Source organism: Astatotilapia calliptera, chromosome 8, assembly GCF_900246225.1.
Source record: "Astatotilapia calliptera chromosome 8, fAstCal1.2, whole genome shotgun sequence".
Classification (NCBI taxonomy): Eukaryota; Metazoa; Chordata; class Actinopteri; order Cichliformes; family Cichlidae; genus Astatotilapia; species Astatotilapia calliptera.
Genome location: NC_039309.1, coordinates 16,664,363 through 16,686,823, shown reverse-complemented (window position 1 = coordinate 16,686,823; position 22,461 = coordinate 16,664,363). Strand labels below are relative to the sequence as shown.

General features: G+C 41.2%; 1 protein-coding gene and 1 non-coding gene across 4 annotated transcripts; one reads left to right on the top strand and one right to left on the bottom strand.

Moving 5' to 3' along the window:
• Window positions 1-367: 367 nt before the first annotated feature.
• Window positions 368-18,199, bottom strand: LOC113028624 (lipopolysaccharide-induced tumor necrosis factor-alpha factor homolog). Of its 3 annotated transcripts, XM_026179069.1 has the most exons (8): window positions 18,145-18,199; window positions 13,359-13,440; window positions 5,085-5,233; window positions 4,512-4,999; window positions 4,093-4,221; window positions 1,929-2,129; window positions 1,539-1,665; window positions 368-1,389 (listed from the first exon to the last, which is right to left on the bottom strand). In XM_026179069.1, exons 4-8 carry the CDS (start codon window positions 4,801-4,803, stop codon window positions 1,281-1,283), a joined length of 858 nt encoding a protein of 285 aa, XP_026034854.1. In that variant the 5' UTR covers window positions 4,804-4,999; window positions 5,085-5,233; window positions 13,359-13,440; window positions 18,145-18,199; the 3' UTR covers window positions 368-1,280. The 3 variants fall into 3 exon arrangements, with proteins under 3 accessions (XP_026034854.1, XP_026034853.1, XP_026034855.1); XM_026179068.1 differs by lacking the exons at window positions 13,359-13,440; window positions 18,145-18,199 and having other exon boundaries at window positions 5,085-5,481; XM_026179070.1 differs by lacking the exons at window positions 13,359-13,440; window positions 18,145-18,199 and having other exon boundaries at window positions 4,512-4,976; window positions 5,085-5,481.
• Window positions 3,672-3,765, top strand: trnai-uau (transfer RNA isoleucine (anticodon UAU)). Its single transcript has 2 exons — window positions 3,672-3,709; window positions 3,730-3,765. It is a non-coding gene; the product is annotated as a tRNA-Ile (tRNA).
• Window positions 18,200-22,461: the final 4,262 nt, after the last annotated feature.

Below are 22,461 nucleotides of genomic sequence, written 5' to 3'. Positions count from 1 at the left end.
CAGCAAAGCAGCCCCGGACCATCACACAACACCTCCATGTTTGACTGTTGGTTTGGTGTTTTATGAAATGCCGTGATGGTTTTGCGTCAGATGTAATGGGACTCCAATCCTGTCTCATCAAGCCAGAGAATTTTTCATCAAAAGTCTTGGGGATCATCAAAACATTTGATGAAGCCTTTTGCCCCCCGTTTTGCTCAGCAGTGGATTCCATTTTTCAATCATGAACCTCCTTGGAAGGTTCACCACTTTTCCAGTGGTGATCCAGTGTAGCGATCCATCCATCCATTCGCTTTTGCTTATCCTTTTCAGGGTCGCTGGGGGTGCTGGAGCCTATCCCAGCTGTCATAGGGCAGCCACCGTGCTGCCCTCCAGTGTAGCTAGACAAACTGAAATCAGCTAAAAATGTAGTTAATTTATGATTTAAAAACTGGGGGGCAATCAGTTTTTCACATTGTGCCAGCCTGGTTGGGTTAGCCCTTTTCCCTTTTTGAATGAAATCATAAAAAAATTGCATTTTGTAATTATTCTGGTTATTTTTGACTACTATTAAAATTTACTTGTGTGACAAATATGTGTAAAAAGAAAAGAAATCAGAGAAAATACTTTTTCACAATAAAAGAGGGTTCTTCCTCCCTACTATCACCAAGTGCCTGGTGTAATAGGAGATCATTCAGTCACTGAGTTGGAGTGATTATCTCATAGCAAACAGCATTTTGTGAAGCTGTTGTGGCACTGCGTGAATCATTTGCATCTGTACAGAACTGTATGTACAACAAATACACTTCATCAAGGAAACCGGTCAGATAATTGATCAAAAAATAGCAGCATGAAGATCTTGATCCTAGATTTGAGTTTGCTCAAAGTTATTTCTGGCTAAGAGGAACAAACATGTAGCCGTCAAACTGTTGAAGGGAGTAATATTTGAATACCACTATTTGCATCTGCTTACTGGAAGATAGAATAAGCAGATAACATACATCCTTTAGCTATATCTCACTGAATTATGAGCAGATTTTCAGAGGGAGAGGAACTATTTACAGCAGCTCTGCTATCCTGAGCCTTTGGACAGTACAGATGTAGCATCAATGCCAAAAAAAAGTTCTAAAGTTCTCCAGGTGTTGTGCACAGTCCCATATTATTCCAGCTCGCAGGTCAAAGTTTGACAGCAATACTGCAGGGCAGCAAAGGCTGTTTGGACCCAAGCAGCTCCAAGACGCAGGAAAAGTCTCTCAAGTGCAGGAAGTGAGGATTGTATTGTTGTTACTCCAGTAATCTTGTTGTCAGAATGGCTTGAAGGTGTGTATTGTGGACTGACAGTGTGGACACTGGTGAAGAACGTCCTTGAAGTTTTTCATGCAGAAAGGGATTATACAGCAGCCGCCAACACAGCTGTTAGAAAGAGAAGGAAAGGTCACAGATCATTCTGAGGCGACTGTTTTTGGTGCTATTAGTTAGTGCTACAGTGTGCCTTGTATCATGTGCATGCGTTCTTAATGAATGAATTTTTTGACATCATCCTGGTCAGGTAGAAGACGTACCCTAACATGGAGCACAAGCAGCACGCTAACCAAGTTGTCTCGCCCACTTTCCTTTGGGTTTGTGTGATGATGAGCTCTTTGCAGGTCGGACACTGGGTGAGCCCGGCGTCTCTGCACAGAGTTTCAACTTTGCCGGGGAAAGAGACAAAAAGAGAGAAAAACTGGAATGAGCTTAATTAAAAACCAAAAACAGCCCCCTGGTTTTATTCAAATGCAGGTGTCGGCGTGTTTATACAGTACAGCTAGTAAACAGATGCATTCAGTATACAAGGAAATATTTCATTGCAGCAATATCTGTCCAAAAAGTTACACAATATTCAAAGAAAGAGGGAACCATGTGTCGACATATATAAACACTAGTTTGTGTCGTAGAGGAAAAGTGTAACACACCTGGAGCGATGTCATCTTCTGGTGTTTCTATTGGTATTTCAGGTTCAGTTTCTACAGGTTCTACAGGTTCTTCAGGGTCTTCAGGGTCTTCGGGGTCTTCGGGTTCTATGCTCTCCTCCTGGGTCACCTCTGCAGGCGGCAGCGTGTAGATCCCTCCCCAGGGTGTTTCATTTTTATAAAAACTGGGGTCTGCTTGATGAACTTGGTGATTAAAAAAGAATAAAACAAAAGCAGTTCAAACTTTAGCTTTAAATGGGCCATGTTTAAAAGAAAATCTCATTCTGTCTATTTCACTTCAGCCATGAACGCATTACTCTATGAAGCCCCTCCCCTAAAATGCCATTATCTCCATTTCAGATTACCTTTACATCACTTTCACTGATTATTTTAATATGTTTAACATGAAAATCTGACAGTGTATCATTATATATTAAACACAGACGGACACAAAAAGGGAAAAGAATATTATTTTCTTCATAAACTGGTAACAGTATGAAAGTTTTCATACTTTCAAATCCATTCAATTTAGTTTTGTTTATATGCCTCAAGTCGCTTTACATTGTAAGGTAAAGATCCTAAAATAACACAAAGAAAATAATCATATGACCCTCTATGAGCAGGAACTTTGATGAAAGTGGGAAGAAAAAACTCCCTTTTAAGAGGAAGAAACGTCCAGCAGAACCAGGCTTGGGGAGGGGCAGTCGTTTCTAAAGGGACAGTTTAATCCAACATTTTTCATCTGTGGTTTTCAGTACTAATTATACATCCGTGTGCCTCTCGCTTCCTGTGAGTTACCCAATTTTGAAGATATAAATATGTAAGGAATACTGAATATACTGTGCAAAAGTCTTGAGCCACCGCTAATTTCTTTATATTTTGCAAAATGGGAAATTAAAGCAATGATTTACTGAAACATGCAAATAACCATGTATATGAGGCAAAAACAGAGTATGGCGAGCTCATTTTAATGAGCTTGAAAGTCAGTCTTTGGCATGAGTGCCTTTATTCTTCAGCACAACCTTCTTCTAAGCAGCTTTCATTTCATTTTTTTAAGTAGTCTTCAGGAATAGTCCTCCAGGTTTCTTGAAGGAAATTCAAAGCTCTTCTTTGTTCTGTTTTCTGTCAAGATGATCCTAAGCTGCTTCAATAATATTTATGATGACTTCAAAGATTCATCACTCCAAAACACCCAATAGCTTTCATTTCCAGTCCAGTCCTTGTGTAATTTGCCATATCTCAGCCTTTTCTCCCTGTTTCTCTTCTTTTTCTGATCAAGTGAAGGGTCAAATCTATCTCTCAGGCTCAAATTCTTTTCTGTTTCTTCCAGTTACCGTTCATTTCCTGTGGATAGTTTTTACCCATGCCACATCTTCTTTTGTCGAAGACATCTCCAGTTGTTTCAAATCTTTTAAATGCGCACTGCACACCAAAAGAGATAGCCCAAGCTTTTTGTTATTTTCTGCAGATTCAAGTAAAGTAATAGGAATGACTTATGTACTAGTAACAAAGTCCCTAAAGATCCTGTTTTGAATTGGTTCTGTACTAAGTTGTCTGTTATAGTTAGGTGTCTTTTTATACTTGAATGTTTGATGTGTTAGTATTAAGTGACTTCTTTCTTATAGAAATGGTCAAATAAAAAGAACTGGGCTAAAAATGAATGAAAAAGCAGCCAATGTCCAAAGAAAAGCGTTGAAAGACCTTCAGAAAGCCATCAAGTCTATACCTCAAGAAAAGCTTACAGGGGCTCCAGTGGCGCAATCGGTCAGCGCGCGGTACTTATAAGACAGTAACCTGCAGAGTGATGCCGAGGTTGTGAGTTCGAGCCTCACCTGGAGCACAAACTTATGACAGGCAAAGGTTGTTGTGATTTTGTGCAAATAACATTGGATTTAAAAAAAATTGCTGAAGGCCGCCTCCCAAAAAAGTTGATTCTGTTCATCTGGAACGAATGTTTTCACTGGGAGGGACGTTTCGTCAGTCATCCAAGTGAGAAAACGTTTCCCAGCCTTATAAACAGTACATTTGCATAATGACTGAAAGTGGCAAGCAACAGGCTTTGGTGTCAGTTTCTTGATCATTAATATTCAAATTTGATTTCAGGGTGCTTTAAATAAAAAACAAAAACAAAAAAGGTGAGATGAGAAAGTGTGGAAATTAAGCGTACCTCCGTTTTCTGTGGGTGTGGCAGTCTCTTCCTCTTTCGACAGCTCCTCCTTTTTAAGCAGCAGCACATTCAGCTCTTTCTGAATGGTCTCCAGCTCGTCTTCGCTGTCATCGTCATCCTCGATGTTTGCTGATGACATCATACAAAGTACCCCAAAGGTTAAACTGACGCACAGTAAGCTGCTTGGTCCATTAACTCAGTGATTACTGCATTAGATTGCTTGTTTTATGAGCTAACACAAGTCACAGAATCGGCTGTAAGTTACAGCCACACTAGTTTTAGATTCTTAGCTTTTTGTGTATGAAGTAAAGTTGCTGTTTAAGTCAACTGCTGATGAATATATGTCAACATGCACCCTAACAATGGTTTCCTTTTATAGGAACAACCACCAACTGTCGGGTTTTTTTAATCTGACTCACTTTGCTTTGGAGCGCTGTCCATCTTTTGCTCTGACTTTTTGGTAAATTCCCTCATCTTCTGCAGGAGGAAACGGCGGTTCTGAAGCTGCTGAATGCGGAACTCAATGACAGCCAGCGGTGGAGGGCCGCTTCTCGTCTGCATTGTCTCCTGACTAGATTCAGGTTGGGGATCAGGGTCAGCTTCGTCCTGCTGCTCCTCCTCTGGCTTTTGCATCTCGCCTGCGTCTGGCTCCATGTTTGGAAGCTCCTCTAAATTCTGATCAGACACCATGTCCAGGATTTGATTCTCCATCCTGGGACAGAGATCTGAATATATAGTCCTCAAACCGATGGAGGTGTAAAAACAAAAGAAAATCCACAGAGAACGCAGCTCAAACCCACGATCCTAATCCAAATTCAAGCCAGCCTGTGGCAAGGTTAGGTTCCAGACTTCCCCTTCTGGTTTTTCTCAGAGATCGGGGAGAGCTGCTTGAAGACAAACATTTCTTCTGTAAAAAGAATTAGTCCACCTTCTGAATGTTTCAAAAAAAGACTCATCAGATGGAAATATTTTCATCATCTGTCCATTCTCACCTCAGAGGGCTCATAGCAGCTTTGCACAAACGTCAGCATGGCTGATAGCTCCGCTGAAATGAAGTAAACAGTGTGCACAAACAAATGAGGATCCAAACGTCCGTAATCCATGCAAATGCCACTAGCTTGGAGCATGTGCAGGTCATATGCTGAAAGGAAAAGTGTGATCATAAGAGATGTTAGAAGATGGAAACAGAGGCTAAAAGCAATGGCTTGCTGGAACTATTCCAGCTAAGCACTGTTCCTCCACATTACTGGAAAACTAAGCGTTTAAATGCAATGCACTGAAGTTGGAAGGTATATTTACCTGCCCCAAAAGTCAGGGTTCCATTTGCTGCATCCCCAGAGTGCTTTAATATGTGTTTATTTTAAACTTTAGGCTTTCTTTGAATAAATGTAAATAAAGTTTACTTATCATAATTTTACTGAAGTAAATATGAAAATAATCTCATTAAAAGATTTGCTTTTGTTATCACATACAAAACGCATTATAACAGACCTGTGTGTGGCAATTTAAGAGTTCTTTCAATTCAATTCTGGTTTTTACAGCGCTAAAACACCCAAGGAAGTTTAAATATTGTAAGGTAAAGACTCTACAATAATACAGAGAAAACTCCAACAATCAAAAGCTCTCCTATCCAAATTTCCTACGTGTGGGACTAATAAAGGTTATCTTATCTTATGAGCAAGCATTTGGCGACAGTGGGAAGGAAAAACTGCCTTTTAACAGGAAGGAACCTGTACATCCATCTCAACATAGCAGCAGATCAGCTATAATCTGGTGGACAGTTCAGTTATCAAGCCTGTGGCAAAGGCTCAGTTGTTTTGTAGTAAAGCAGATAAGACGAGAAACATGCACAACATTTTTCAGTTTCATTTTTCTGTAAGCCACGAAAATAGCACAATTCAGTACTGACATAAAAAACAATAAACAAGCAAACACAAAAACACTCACACTCCATATACGTGCACAGAAAGCAAACTGGTAATGGAGTTGCTTTTGCATTAAAATTTGAAATTCATATAACTTCTCCCTTAGTGTATAGAATCAGCACAGGATATCACAATATCAGATCTTTGACTGCATGTCTGTTCTTATCGGTTTCTTTTTGAGCTTTTGCTACTTTTGCTATCTTCATCCTGCTCTCTCTCCTTCTCACCCTCTCTATCCTCCTCTCTCGGGCTTCATGCTGTTACCAAAATGTAAATGTGACAGTGAAACAGAATTTACAACCCAATAAAAGGGCTGAATTACATCATTTTATGATACTATTCTAAGTAAATATAGGCTTCCACTGGCCATTGATCGTTAACATCCTTCTGACTAGCTCTGGAGTCCTGTTGTGCTGTAAACAAATGATGAAGCCCAGTTCGAGCAGGAACTCATTATGAGGTGTACTTTATTACATTAGGTATGTAATAAAGTACACCAGCTCCTTGGCTGTCAGCTAGCAATACGGCAGCAGAACACCTATAATTTCTAGTAATCTAACCTACGCTATCTAACGTTTTTGATGCTATTCAGGCAACAAACATACATAAGCAATGCATATGCTTTTGTGTGTGTTTTGAATTTGCACCACTTAACTGTGTCATGAAATTACTCAACTGCCGCAATACAAGTCTTATGAAAAGCATGAAAAAGGAGAAGCTGGGGTGGAGGTGGGTTGCAAAGCAGCTTGCAGATGCACATTGGCAGGCTTGATTTGCCGTGTTGATGCATAGAAGGGTGGCAGCTGAGCCATCAGCTCATGTACAGCATCCGCCAGCTGACTTTGACTTTGACGCAGGACAGATAAACACAAGCATTCATTTGAAGTTGCCATTCCCTACCATGGAAGTCCGTTATTCAATCTCCTTTTAGCTTAGATTTGGTCATCATCAAAATCTGAAAGAAACATTTGAATTTGAAACATTCAATGTCATATAAATCACATTTTTATTATAAAAGTATTCAATCAGTGCAGCTTTAAGGCAATAGGTCATTTTATTAAATGACCTGAAAATTTGATTTCCAGTACAATTCAACATTATTTATATTGCACCAATCACAGCAGCAGTCATCTCAAGATGGTTTATATTGTAAGGTAAAGACTCTACAATAATACAGAGAAAACTCCGGCAGTCAAATGACAGTGGGAATGAAAAACTCCCTTTTAACAGGAAGAAGCCTCCAGCAGAACCAGGCTCGGGGAGTGGCAGCCATGTGTCATGACTGGTTTGCGGATGAGAGGACGGAGACATTGTTAAGAAGCTCAGGTCTCAATGTGGACATAAACATCAAGATTACAGGCGTTGTTTGTAGTAGCGCACATAGATTTTTTTTTTTCCAGCTGCCATTCTTATAAACTCCCGGAGAGCAGCCATTTGGCTTTTCTACCTTTAAAACCCGGAGAGCAGCCAAATGGCTGGTAGGGTTTTAGCTAAGCTTTAGCTTCAGCCAAGTGGAAGCTAAATTGGCTAGTCATTCATATGTAAATTAGGTTGTTACCTGGGAATTCTGGAGGGAGGGGAGTGGGGGTGTGTGGATGAGGGGGTGGGCGAGCTGCTAAAAGCTGTGAACTTCCTTTTGTGTTCGTCTTGATGCATTCTCAATCATCCAGGGAAATAAATCTCCAAAAGTCACCAACTTGGAGTGTTTCAGTTTGCCATCTTAGGGAGAAATCAACACACATGGGTGTATGTCCTTTGTTGCTGAGATTTATTGATAAAAACAGTACAAAAAAACCAACCATTTGTACACATATTTACAAATGGCCTGCTGAGTGGTGCACGGAGCATGTTCATTGGTTCATGGACCTCCCTGAACTAATGGCATTTATTGCAATTGTCATCTTGCGGGGGGTTAACAGGGTTCCATCTCTAAATGACTGCTGGTCAGCAAACCTGGGAAACCCACAGATAATTGGAACTATGGCACGAAACCGCTTCCAAGACATCATGCAACACCTACGCTTTGATGACAAGTCCACCCACAGTGATCGAGCAAAGACTGACAAGTTCGCTGTTCATCAACGGTGATATGTAGACCAGGGTTGTAGCACGTGATGCAGTTGGTGACAAATGATCCCCACACACTGGAAATTGCAGCGAACTCCACCCACCGAATCACTCCATGTAAGCACTCTAGTAAGGTTAAAAGGTTAAAGCCATAAAGGGTTTTCTCATAAACCTTCTCCATGATCTCATTTTCACTTCCCGCTTTGCGGTGGGATAAGGCGTCATCATTTACTTGTTTTTCTTAGTTGACACTCGGGAAGCTATTTGGGTCACCAGGCTTTGCCTGAATAAACAGCAACACACAACAATACATTATATTACTTACCAAATGATGGAGCTCATCCTCTGAATGTTGTTCTATGATTTGACCACTAGATGTCAGGATAGAACAAGGAGCTGGACAGGCTCACAGAGGATTAAGTCTTTAGTTTACAGCTTGACGTCACTGGTTCGGCACTTGCAAGCCTCTATATATCCATCCCTCCACCTCCTCTTTCATTTCACAGGACCTTTATGCACAGTGTTTCCTTTTTCTTCTTTCATTTGGTCAGACTTACCTTTTATCCACTTTACACACACGCACTTACCTACCTTCTCAATTGACTTTTTGCTCTGTGTGTGCATGTGTGTGTAAGGGAGATACACACAGATCAAGTAACAGTAAAGCGTGTGTGAGCACCACCTGTCAGGGTATTAGTCATCCAGAGAAGGATACACAGACTCATTGATGGTTAATGAGCTTCATTATACAACAACCAAAACTCCTCGTGTGTCACTTGACAGTCGTGTTGCAGTCAAAGCGCAAATGTTAAATAATTGGACCCTAAATGCTTCAAAGTAGGTCTTTCAGGTATTATCTGGAGATGAAAGCATCTCCTGCCAGGTCTTAAACATGAGCAGCTAGCTATTGGTCACAGCGGACCATTTAGGTGCTAAAAAGCGAAATAATTTTCTCAAAACTGGAGACCAAAAATAGACCTAAAAATGAGTGACTTTCATGCCAAACTAATTTCCAGATTCTCATCTTTGCTACTCCAACTTTCTGTTTCAACAAATGTTCATGGCTTGCCTGGTATCAGTCAGAATGGCCTGCTTTTTGCACTCTCTTTCCATTTTAACTCTCACACTGTCTCCACTCTAATGCATTACTATGGAGCAGAGGCTAGTCACGATTTGTCAATAGCTAATCAGTAGAAACCCAGGGGCAACCTTTGGAGCTTAACGATGAAGCCAACACGAGTTCCTCTAGGAACTGCAGTTCCTCAAGGTCCCACAGGAAGCTGGCTCCAAAAGGAAATCAGTCTGCCATGTTAAATCAGGTTACAGCAATACAAAGGATATTTTTTGTTTAAAAAAAAACAAGAAAAAAACCCATTTTGTCCACTACAGGCACTTTCCCTTCTTCTATATATATTGTAAGAAATCATCCTTGAGATTAGAGCCACCACCATATTGACTGACAGGTTTTCCAATGCAGGCAGCTGATCAGTGCTAGTAATGCATTAGCTTTGTGCACTGATCAGCTTGTTATCCTGCCCCCAAGTGTCCAAATAAAAATGGATTACTGCAAATCTAAAAAACAAACAAACAAACAAAGATTCAGTTTGACAAAAGGACAATCACGACAGCTACGGAGTAAGCGGCAGGTATTTATTTCCAAAGTAGCATGGCTTAAATGTTTCAAAGCAGCAAGAGTATAGTAAAGAACACTATAATTAGTAAAAGGCTCAACACAGACATTAGCAAGAAAAACCAGAGTAACTCTTTCCATAGTGCTAGAACAGTCCTCTGTAATTACCGGCCCTGGCAGAGGACTGTTGCATAACAGACAGACAGAGGTGGCACATAAATCAACTTAAACTATCACTGTAATAACACTGTGGTAGTTCAAAGCAGTTAAACAGGACAGTATATATATATATATATATATGTGTGTGTGTGTGTGTGTCAGCTGTGCCATCATTGTATTGTAATGGAGATTATTGTAGCAAACACTTTATCCTTTAGTATTCAGTGTGATGGACTGGCCTGCTCCCTCCCAGAGGACGTCACTGAGGATGACGTAGAGTTGCTTAGAGGGTTGCGTCATGCCTGGATTAGTGTGTGTGTGTGTGTGTATTTCTGTACTTATGAAGACCAAAACAAAGCTTCCTAGAAAAAAAAAGACCCAGAAACTATTTGCCATCATTTCATATTATAGCAGGAGTGAGTCAATGTGCGGATGTTCCTCTTCTCTTTGTCTGAATGAAAAACCATGCTAAGAACCGTTTCCTGTGCAGCAGCTCGCAGCTGGACTCTCACACTGACTAATGGGAAGAGAATTTGAATACACACGCTCTCACGGTCACAGCAGTTGGTTCTCATCACGGTCTTGAGCATGCTGACTGAAGGCGAGTGGCAGCAATGATGTCACAAAAATGGGCCATCAGTCACCCACCAGCCCCCACCTTTTCTTTTTGGGAGGTTGGTGGCAGACAGGCGAGATCTCTGCAACACTCAGATGAAGGAGGTGCGGTGTGTTTGTGTAAAGTAAGTGAGGGAGGAGAGAAATATAAAGGGATGTGAGAGGAGGGTGAAAATGAGGGAGGAAAGACAGAGAGAGAGAGACAGAGAGAAAGGAGGGCATGAGAGAGGGTGTCAGGCACGCTGCCAGCCATGCAGGTCTGATGTGAAAAACGATGTCTGCGGCTGCAGCGACAGGCGAGCGAGGATGGATCCTGTTCTGCATCGAAGACACTATATCACAGACACGCAACTTATGCTCACACTCATAGCGCCGCTGTAAATCGTCTGGTGGAACGAGAGGGTTGCGTAACAAGGCATCTCTCCAAATCTATGTGCGGCATCCCTCAGCAGTGACGTTCAGAGATTAAAACCATGCAGCACCTCATTGTTATAGCTCGAACATATAACAGCGGCGATAAATCTCTGTAACAAATCACAAGCTTTGGTTACCACGCTGTCCCGCCCTCAGAGGTCACCCCCCACCCCGAGGTGGATTGACTTGTCTACACATCTGCAGTCAGTTGTGTGCAAATGGCCCGCAGACGCTGTTAAACAAGACAAATATCTCATTTTAACATGAAAGCATGGCTGACATGTTGGATTTGAGATGTGCAATGAACATGGACATTCAACAGTTCTAAGTAGATGCTTCCACTTGGTTGCAGTAGGAAAGATAAAAAAGAGGAAGAAGTATTTTGTGGGATCTGTTCATCTGGTGTATCTGAAAGGATAAGGCTGGATTATATGATATGAGGAGTGACAGTGTCGGTCTATTGGTTGGTTAGCCTTAGTGTCCGGCGGCCTCGCCTCTGTCAGTGCGCCCCAGTGTGGCTGTGGCTACAATGTAGCTTGCCATCACCAGTGTGTGAATGTGTGTGTGAATGGGTGGATGATAGGTTGTGTAAAGCGCTTTGGGGTCCTTAGGGACTAGTAAAGCGCTATACAAATACAGGCCATACAGCCCATTTAGCTTTTCTCTAGATCCATGATGAGTTCCACATTTACCATGAACTTAAACTTCAAATTTAATGTGTTCTCCTGAAGATAAACCTTGAATAATTTGGTGATCTTGCTATTTAGCACAGTCACCAAATCAACAGTTTAATTGATCTAGTGCAGCGGTCTCCAACCTTTTTTGCGCCACGGACCGGTTTATGCCCGACAGTATTTTCACGGACCGGCCTTTAAGGTGTCGCGGATAAATACAACAAAATAAAACTAGTACCGGTACCGAAAAAAATAAGATTTATTCATAACACACGTGAAAAGACCCAGGAAAACCGAGTTAACGATAAAAACGATAACAAATTAACGCTGAAAACCGATAAAAACCCTGAAAACCATACATTTCACACCTGAGCCTCAACTCTCGCAGCCCGGTACCAAACGACTCACGGACCGGTACCGGTCTGAGGCCCGGGGGTTGGGGACCGCTGATCTAGTGTTTTGGTAACAGGGGCAGGGCTAAAGAGGGGAGCTAGGGAGGCACTGGCCCACTCTGACATTTGATTATGGGCCATAATTTACCACGACTTTGGCATCACATCTTATACTTCATTGTACCCTCTATGCCTGCTGTGGCCTTTTAAAAACATTCTGGAAACAATAGCTGGACCCTCTCTTAAAAATTGCACATTAGCAATTTTCAGGGTACTATTTGCTAGCCAAGGCCCTGGTCACACAGGCTGGGAACCACCAGTCGTAAGGGGAAAAGCTGGTTGGCAAGTGGTTACAAGAAGTTGCTAGCTTGGTGAAATTGGTCACAAAGCTGTACCAAAAACCTCCTTGTGACTACTTTGGTTGCTAGCTTGTTGCCATGTTCACCCATAGCTGGAATCTAAGACTGCAACCTCTCGCTACCACTCATAATTGAAATTGCAATGCAGACTTGAAACAGAAAGCATTTGCTTAAAAATTAAAGTGAAGTAAAAGTTGCACATTTTGAAACATGCTGCTTTTATCTAGACTAGGCTAGCATCGTTATGGTGGCTACAAAATACGCAATGTCAATGAAACTCACAACAATGACAAATAAAATAACAGTTAAGCTAAACCAAATTAAGCTAGCATTAACTTTGAAGCAAATAATTAAGGCAACTACCTGAAAAAGAGGCGGGGCCACAGGTAACGCATTTTAAATGTGGACAGCCCTTAAGCCGCACGCAGCTATTATTAGCTGATTAGCAAAGGTTTTGAGATAAACTAGCGGAGGAGCACTGCCGTAAGACCAGCTTGGGTCTGGTCTTACGGCAAGTTTTCAAAAATGTTTTAGGAATTAACTTTGTAGAAATTTAAAAAAAGGACTCTTAATAATGCATTTATTCTCATTTTACTGCTGTTATGTGACAAGTCTTGCTACATATATATAAACATGTAATTGCTGGTGATATTACTCCAGTCTGTATGTATATATACCTGATTTGCTGTCTGTCTGTTTGCACCCTCTTTAACTTTGATGTATGCTGTCTGTGTTGGCTTGTTGCAATGGCCTGATTCACCAGAGAAATCATTAAAGTTTCATCTGATCTAATCGAACCCCTGCTGTCACCACAGAGCTCCCTCACAGTCAAGATAAAATAAAAGCACTGCAGAGTCATTGAGCAAGGACTGTAACAGAAAATCGTATTGGAAAAGCTCAAATTCAGTTGTATGTTTCACACAACCGCGAAACAGATGTGTGGCACTGCAGGTTACAAGTGACATTCACTCTTTTACGTGTGAAAACCTTCTGGCTGCGATATCCTGCAGCGTAACAACTGGCTAATTCACCTTTTAAATGAGGTTTATGACTTGTTTCCATCCTCTTGTGTCTTCAAAATGTCTCCCTCCACATTTATTGGTCTCTGCCCGTCTGTGAAGGAGTCAAAGAAGAATGAGTGTCCACCACATGCAAGGAATGACAGTGGAGGTGATTTCTAGGGAAGTGAAAAAGAAAGAAAGAAACTGAAAGGAACACTTTAATACACAGCCCTGTTGTAAAGCTGGCACGTTGAGGTGTGGCGTCCGCTTGCATGGACAGATTGTACATCATGTTACTTCATGTTTTTTCTCCAACTACAACCGCACAACACCGGAACTGAAACAGCACATGTCCATGTCTGTCTCTTCCCCTGGCGGTCAGGGCTCTGGTGTTATTCCCACACATGCTCACGTGTGAGCACAAAGAACTTCCCCTGCTTCCATTCTAAGTGTAATGTATTGTTTTAGTGCTCATGTGTGTACGCGTGTGTGTGTGTGTGTGTGTGTGTGTGTGTGTGTGTGTGTGTGTGGCTGCTAATTCTGGTGCTTATGCATCCAGCCAGGCAGCACTGATACAACACTGAGAGCAGGGATAAAGCCGGCTTTGTGTCCAACTCAGGATCTCGGGCACAGAGTGGCTGAAATGGCACGGAGCCATTGTCACAGGTTCATTGCGGTCATATACACAGAGACAGAGAGAGAGCTGGCGACACTAGTGCTGGTTGAAACCATAGATATTAAAGGTGCAATTGCAACACTGTTTGAGACAATTACTATAAATAAATACAACCATCATTTGACTTAATGGCTTTTTTAAAAAACATGTTACTGCAACTGTTTGCAGAGGAAATATGAAAGATTGTGTGATAAAGCACAAAGAGTGCTGTTCTTCAAGTGAGACTGTTGCCTACTGACGCACAAGGACAAAACAGATCCGATTTTATACTGTACGCCAAATATGGAATATGGAGTTGATATTTAATTGTTGCTAAAGTAGCTCCTCAGTGTTCTCCAGCTAGCTGCTAACTTTGCCATTTGGTGATGGGGTGTGTGTTTATTGGAGGTTTTTGGCAGAAAACGGCTGCGTGCTGCATCTGGAAACAGGGCCGATGAGAGATTTTTGGCAGCAGGAAAACGGTAACACTGCAGGCTACATAACCAGAACTATGAGCTGACACAAAGTTACTAAAACTGTTAATGCTTATTGCAGCTTTTTACTTTGGTATCGAGTGCACTTTGGTAGGAGGACCCATGATAGTGTATAAAAAAACCCTCTTTCAATAAGTTTTCCATCTTAAAGAAAGATTTCTACAAACAATTGCAAGCAAGAGTGCACTAAAATGCAAAAGTGTCCTCAAGGCAGACTTGAAAAGGAGACAGTGAGAACAACAACACATAAGAGACCTTTGAGAAGTCTTTGTGCATGTCTCTGGTAATTAAATGTAGAGGTGGGTAGATAGTAGGGGTGCAACGATACACAAAATTCACGGTTCGGTTCGGTTCGATACTTTGGTGTCACGGTTCGATATTTTTTTGATACAAAAAAATGTTCAAGCATTTTTAATTTGTCATTTATTAAAATTATAAATATATATTTTAACTCAAAAGTACAGTTTTTAAATTTAACCCTAACCCTTGTGCGTGTTTTTTATTTTGACAGCGAATGCGCACCTGCGGACCACTTATGTGCAGCCCTGGTTATTTAGCTCATCATATCACAGCCACAGAAATTCTTTTGTCCATGAAACCATAAAGCTGCACTTTCTTTTTGCCTTATAGTCTGATTTGTCATAACTTCTCCGTTTTGTGGTAAGCTTTTCTTTGGCTGTCACTTCTTCACCCTGACCTGTCTTATTTGGCTCAGCAGAAGTGAAATGCTTTTACACGCACTCACATAAGCTCAGCGATTCTCTGCGCGATCAACCTCTCACATGTTTAAGCTGTGGGAGATTTCACTTGTCATGTTTGCATAGTAAGCTAACGATTAATAAGACGATGTCAGAGGAATTGGTGCACAAATTATCATCACTCACAGATCAGTGCTGTCGCTCTCTATACACAGTTCGCACGATTGCAAAGTGAAAGCAAAAAAACAAGCGCAAATTCAAACGCGATTTCAATATGTCACATATTGACAGTGGCTCACCGATGCCAATGACATAATTACCCAGCTACATTTCTGAAAGAATGCAAAAGCATTGACATATATTTTTCCTACAATAGCCCGACGGGCAGGGAAGAGATAGATTTTGGTAGCCCGACTGAAAAAATCGCTAGCCCCAGGACGTCGGGCTAGCGATATTGCAAGCCCTGTATCTGATTGAGGAATCACTCATCTTTGGAAAAGAGAGTTTATTACAGAGAAATGTCTCTTTCCAAAATAAAAGCTATACTATACGCTTCTTCTGGGCTATATTCTCAGCAGCATAAGGAGAATCATGTGCTAACAGCTGTCTAAATGACTCGGCTAAAGTTAGTAGCATGCTTGCTTTTTTTTGTCTGCTTCCACTTGTCTTTGCACTAGGATGATGTCGGCGTAAATGTGCAGTCATATTCGTTGTGTTCCCACTAGTGCTTTCAGGTTAATCTCGTTGAAATGACCTTAACGCCACAACACGGCAAATCTCCGTTAACGAGCTACCGCCGATCGCTCCGTGCATGGGGCTAGACGGCCAACACGTTAACGAGCTAACTGCGCTAACACACTAGTTCACACCAATGTAATTGAGCATTGCATGGCACATCCAACATACTGTTTTACTTTAGTCCATGACTCGCTTACCTTCAGGGTCATACGTCACATGAAAACCAAAATAATTCCAAACGCCAGATCTGAATGAGGGTGGGGGAGGTCCATGTTAAAAGGAGAGCTTAACTTCTGTGTCGCTAGCTTGCCCTGCGCTCTTCCTTCTGATGCTGTCTGTGTTGAGCGCTCAGTGGATCTGCGCTGGACAGTGCAGCCTAGGCGGAGTAGTCGAACACAGATTCACTGAGCGCTCAACACAGACAGCATCTTCAGAAGGAAAATTGATAAAATAAATTACAAATGTTGTATTGTTCGATACATATGCGTACCGAACCGAAAGCACTGTATCGAACGGTTCAATATCGATACGAATATCGTTGCACCCCTAGTAGATAGATCCAAGTATCAACTGTATCAATACCAAGACTGGTATAAAGCATTCAAGAGCTACATTTAAAGAAGTATGGAATACAATTTCAAATTAAATTAATTCATTTTCAAAATATAAGATTACATTTCAATTTAGTGACTATCATTTTCAAACCAATCCGTTCTTTAAGTCTGACGTCATTAGCCATGTCTGGGCCCAAACTCTGCTGCAGGTCCCAAAGTCAAACGATCACTGCAGCATTACTGAGAGTTGAAAAACTGTCTAAAATTCTTTCATCTGTAATAAAATGATCAGTGTGGCTGCTCTACAAGGTGTAACAATTAAGTAAAACATCCATGCATCCATGAAAACAGAAATTATGGAATTTATGGGGTTAGAAGTTAGCAGGGAGCTAGCTCGCTAGTTTCCATCATAACTTTTTAAAAAGTTAACGTGACGTAACGTTAACGGGTTCCCGATGGTTAAGGACAAATGCAATCGCATGGCAGGATTCTTTAAACGGACCAAACTTCAGTGAGGAGAACAACTGCAAAATAAGGTTAGTCATTAATATACTGCTGCACGGGCTGGGCTGTAGTTACATCGTAAGGTTTTAAAAACTGAGCTTTAAGATGAATAGCGGTAATAGAAACCGAGACAAGCCGACAGTGATCACTGACTGTTTTTAGGGGCGTGTGGAGATTAAGTAGAACAAGATACAAAGTATTAAAACATGTTAAAAACACAGCAGCCTTATTAAATGCAGAGTCATTCTTCACGTCATGACTTAAAGACTGGATACATTGGATTTCAAATTACGCTAATTCAAATTCAGTTTTAGAAGCTTTTATTCAAGTTGATATTTATGGATTGTCACTATTGATTTTATAAGCATAAGCAAACTAGTTTAAATATCTAAATTTGTTCATGGAGGAAGGCCTTTGAGGCCACGAGGACAGCCCAGATGAAGCCCATATCTGCAGTTTTCTCCACACCAGTAGCCAGCCACTGACTTTGGCTACTTTAACTCAACCATACAGCCACCTAGATGTTGCCAGATGTCACGTTGTGACATTTGTGCCATTTCTGGCCAGCAGCCCAGTCCTTGGGGTCACTCATGTCCAGCCCAGCCTGTGACTTGTAGACCACATGTGCAGCTTCACAGAACACTGGCCAGAGCCATAACTGCTGAAAGCGGGCCAGACACCGTGTGGGCAGGGTAGCCACAGTTACCATATTTGCTATAGCTGTGTAACTTTGTAGCAGTATCTCAATGTGTTAGTAAGTTTTAGTAGGAGGCTTCAAGGTGACTTCTAAATACTGTAATACCGGAGCGAATGCTATTTTTCTTAGAGAACAAAGACGACAGGCTGAGTGATCACTGTGGCAACATCAAGACACAGATGCTCATTTTTTCCAAGTCATTTCTATCGGTGCTGAACTGTGACTGCTGCCAACCAGACAGCATGATGCATTGCTCCTGCAGTGGATCTATGAGCCTTCTTGTTTGTTTTTATCTCTCAAGCTATCACCCTATACCCCTTCGATTTACTTTTTTCAGTATTCCTTTGTTTTTAGTTCCCTTTTTGGAGAGAACACCACCAGTAGGTATGAAATATTTTTCTCATTCTGAACTTTCTTCACCCAGTTTTTGTTAGACACTGTGTATTCACTCTGTATGTATCCTGTGTGTGTGTCACCTTTCCCCCACTTCCTGCTGCAGTTCGTCCAGTGTTGAGCTGGAGCCTCCACCTGTAGGGAGAACAGGGGATGGTGAGGTGCCAGGTTACAAATGCACCCAATGTCACTCTGTTCATTCTTCTCCCCTGCCCTCCTCCACAGACTGCACAGTGTCCTCTGCCTTCCCCATGTCTGCATACCTCACAGGCATCCTGCCCATTTCTATATCTCTAATCTTTTAACAGTATACCTAATACATGATATATGACACAATATGAGCTTAAAATACATGATTACTTTGTAAAAGTCGTGATTCACCGCTCACATTATGCTTCTAAGGAGCCAGACTTTCTCATCATTTTTTAAAGTGGTCTTAAAGCAATAGCTCTCCGGGCTTTTTACAGAGTGGCTCCTTTTTCAGGTGAGTCCTTGAACATGACCTTTTTAAGCCACCTACTTGCAACACGTCACTAAAACACAACACCAAAGATAACACAGTTTGACGGGCATAAAAGAATAGTTTTGCAACAACAAGGTGACTTTGATTCAGACCATTATGAATGCGTACAGCAGAGGTCAGGATGGAGGTACAACAGTGAGTGTCTCCAGCTATCTCTAAAACAAGGTGGAGGCTCTGTCATGGTGTAGACAGCATTTCAGCCAGTTGTGTTCAGGATCTTATCAAAACAGATGGAATAATAAATAGAGGAAAGTACCATTAGACTTTGATCCACCACGCAATACCATCTGGAAAACATCTGACTGGCAGCCACTTCGTTTTGTCAGCATGACAATGATCACACATTGCCAAACAGTAAAAGCATATGTGGATAGAAAAACACAATGGAACATGGTCAGTCATGGATTGGCCTCCCCAGAGCCAGTATTTCAACATCATAGAAGCAGTGTGGGATCAGAACCAAAAGTCATCCAAGAAGAGCTTTGAATGTCCTTCAAGAAGTCTGAAGAACTATTTCTGAGGACTACTTAAAAATGGTTAGAAAGCTGCCTAAGAGAGATCAGGCTGTGCTGAAGAATAAAGGGAGTCAGCGTTCAACAATAATCATTATTTAACTTTTACTTTATTATCGATTATCTTAATCAAGCAGCCTTTAACATTCTAATTAGCTGAATCTGCCATTGGCACCCTTCATATCAATTACAACGTAACTACTTCTGACTCAGCAGTGATAAATGGTATTTGTCCACATGACTCAAATTAGCCGGCAAAGACTTAAACAATTCCAAAAGCCGCTTCTCTGTTCCTTTTTCGCAATGGCAAACACAAGGGCGCTGTCAGAGAACGCCGGATCGCTAAACGGTACGAGGTCATCTTCAAAAACCTCGGTATTTGAATTATTAAGAAGTTTGTAACTAACTTGCAACTGCCGAGAACCCCACCTAGAGACGGAGGAAGAGGAAAATAGAATAGAGAAAAAACCACTACCTAAGACACCCAGGGAGCTGAGGTCTGACCTGGAAGAGTCTGGTGTGCTGATTGCAACACTTACAATATGAAGCATGCTGAACCAAGAAGGGTTTTATAAGAAACAAAAGACACAAAATAAGGAACAATCAATCTTCGATTACTCAGACAAACCACAGTTCTTCTGGGCAAATGTTCCGTGGATGCCACAAACCAAAAGAAAGCTTAAAGCAATTTATCTACTGTGAAATGAAGCTTAGAAGGAGAGGAACACCTTAGACTGTTAACACATTTTAGCATGTCTAAACAAGGCTGATTTGCTGTCTCTTGAGCTCCACCACTGAGGTCTTGAAATTGGAGGATTAGCAGGAGGTTTTAGACCAAGATTTATTACCCAGTGTACACATCTGACACACAAAAATACCCGTGGAAACAGAAACAAAACCCGTTTCTGTTTAGGCTCACTGCTTCTCACATACAAAATTCCTTATAAAACATTCACAAAGCTGATCTTAAACACCTTGTTGCATTTACTGCAATGACCAGGAGAAGCTACTCAAGTCTAGCCTCAATTAATTTACAGAAAATAGACAAACCAATAAATTTACCAACAGCAAAATCTTAATTTCCTTCCAGCAGCGTGGTAATATGGTGATGTTTGCACATGAGACAAGACAGGTGCTGGTGGTGTGCCATCTGTGTTACTGTGTTTAGTCCACAACATTCAGTGACCCAGAAAACAGCAGCCTGCTGTGTGTATGAAAGACAGATAAAACGAACTGTGCTGTATTACTCTGTTATGCTAACAAGAGGTAATGTGCATATACTCAAGGGCATAGGTTTCCTTTGAGCAAGTTGAGGGGGGATTTGTGGCTCCTCCTTCCAGGCTGGGTCGCCTCCAGAATCTTTTTCATAGGGGTGGCCACATGTGGGCCACTAAACGCATTGGGCGGCACACCACAAAAACAGAATGTCCACCTTTATTATGCTGTTGTCAAATATAGGTTACGTGAGAAATATGGCAAAAAAGAGAAATGAAAGAATTTTATGCCTAGTTAATGTCCTACAATTAAAGTTGATATCTCTGAAAACAGATACATATGAAAAAGTTCCAGGAAGTCACAACCACTGCTTAAATGATTCTCAGCAGAGCTGAGCAGACGCAGGATTCATTCTCACAGAATGAAGTTAATTTTAAGAGCAAACTTGTTCAGGAAAGACAAATAAGTATGAGATCATGTAAGAATGGGAACTGTTGCCTGTCTCTATGTCGGCCCTGAGAAGCACCAATAATCTGTTCAGGGATTGGCACTAGCTCTACTGCAACCTTATTACATCATTACCAACAAAGGGCAGTCTTCCCAGAGAGGGCCACTGTGGCGAGTGCCCCCACAGGCCCCCCCTTGGAGGCTCCCCTGTTCCCAGGAAATTTATTTATGTATCTGTGTTTAATATTTGCAGACATGATTTACATCTTTTGTGTATGTTTGTGTTTACTGGTGTCCAGGCCTAACTGTCAGACACTGAAGTGTAGACAATGCTTGCAACTTTTGCTTTTTAAATGTGCAAGTAAGTTATCAACCAATGGATTTAAAGAGCTGTGCATGAAATGTGTAAGTGGGCTTTGCAAAAAGTCAATCAGCATTTCACACTTTTTAAGATACACCTTTACCATTTCCAGCCAGGCGCTGCTAATCAAATACGCTTGATTAACTGACCATCAGTTTGCTGGCCTGGAGCATCCGTGTGTGTTTGTTAACACAGTGTCACAGGGGTGGGTATCCAAGCAAGACCCATTGTGCAATGCTCAGAGCAGTTGCACAAAGCCTAAGGGCTATATCTAAGAATCTACAGGTCTCAGTTAGCATGTTAAATGTTAAAGTACAATTAGAAAAAGACTGAACAAGCATGGTTTGTTTAAAAAGGTTGCCAGGAAAAAGTTTTTTCTCTCTGAAAAGAACATGGCAGCATGGTTTAGCTTTGCACAGTTGCATCTTACACAACTGCAAGACTTCTGGAACAATGTCCTGTGGACAGAATCGACCAAAATAGAGATGTTTGGCCATAATACACAGCTCCATATTTGGAGGAAAAAACAAACAAATGCAGGATATCAGCACAAACACTTACTGCCAAGCACAGCGGTGCAGGGGTGATAATTTGGGCTTGTTTTGCAGCCACAGGGACTGGGCACCTCGCAGCCACGGAGTCAAACGTCAACTCCTCTGTATGCAAGAGTATCGTAGAGGAAGGCACAGACGCTTTACCGGAAAAACAGAAAATATCTACATCGGCGCTTGCTTCGGTTGCTTCCTACATCATAGATAAATTGGTGTGGTTTTGTTTCAGTTTTAAAACCACACCAACCAGACGATATTTTCCATGATACTGATGTTTAAAGTTGGTTATACAAAGAAAACAAACGATTTGTGACACTTGGTGGTTGTGAAATTGATATTGTTTAAGTCATTTTAAAATGTTATGTTTTTTAGGAGGCAAATAAAGAACATAAAATATCAACCCGCCCTCATTTTATCACGATTGTCACGTACAATTGCCACATTAAATATACTAGCAATTAAATATACTAGCAATTAAATATACTAAAGTTTCTGTACATTAAAAAAAGGAGCTGATTCTAAGGTTGTCAGGTTGGAAATAGAATAAATAATAATATAAAAAAATAAAAAGATAGAACTCTATTGCTATGACATATCTTTAAAAAGATAAATATAGCTCCTGCTGTGGTGGCAAGAATAAAATGCATTGTATTGTGCAGTTTGTTTGGGGGTAAACAGAAGAAGAACCGGGTACTTGGCATGAGCAGCTAAACAGTAACCACAATTGTTTTGTGGAAAAACACTGGCTAAAGATCCCACTGAACTACAAAGGTACATGTAAACCGAGCAAA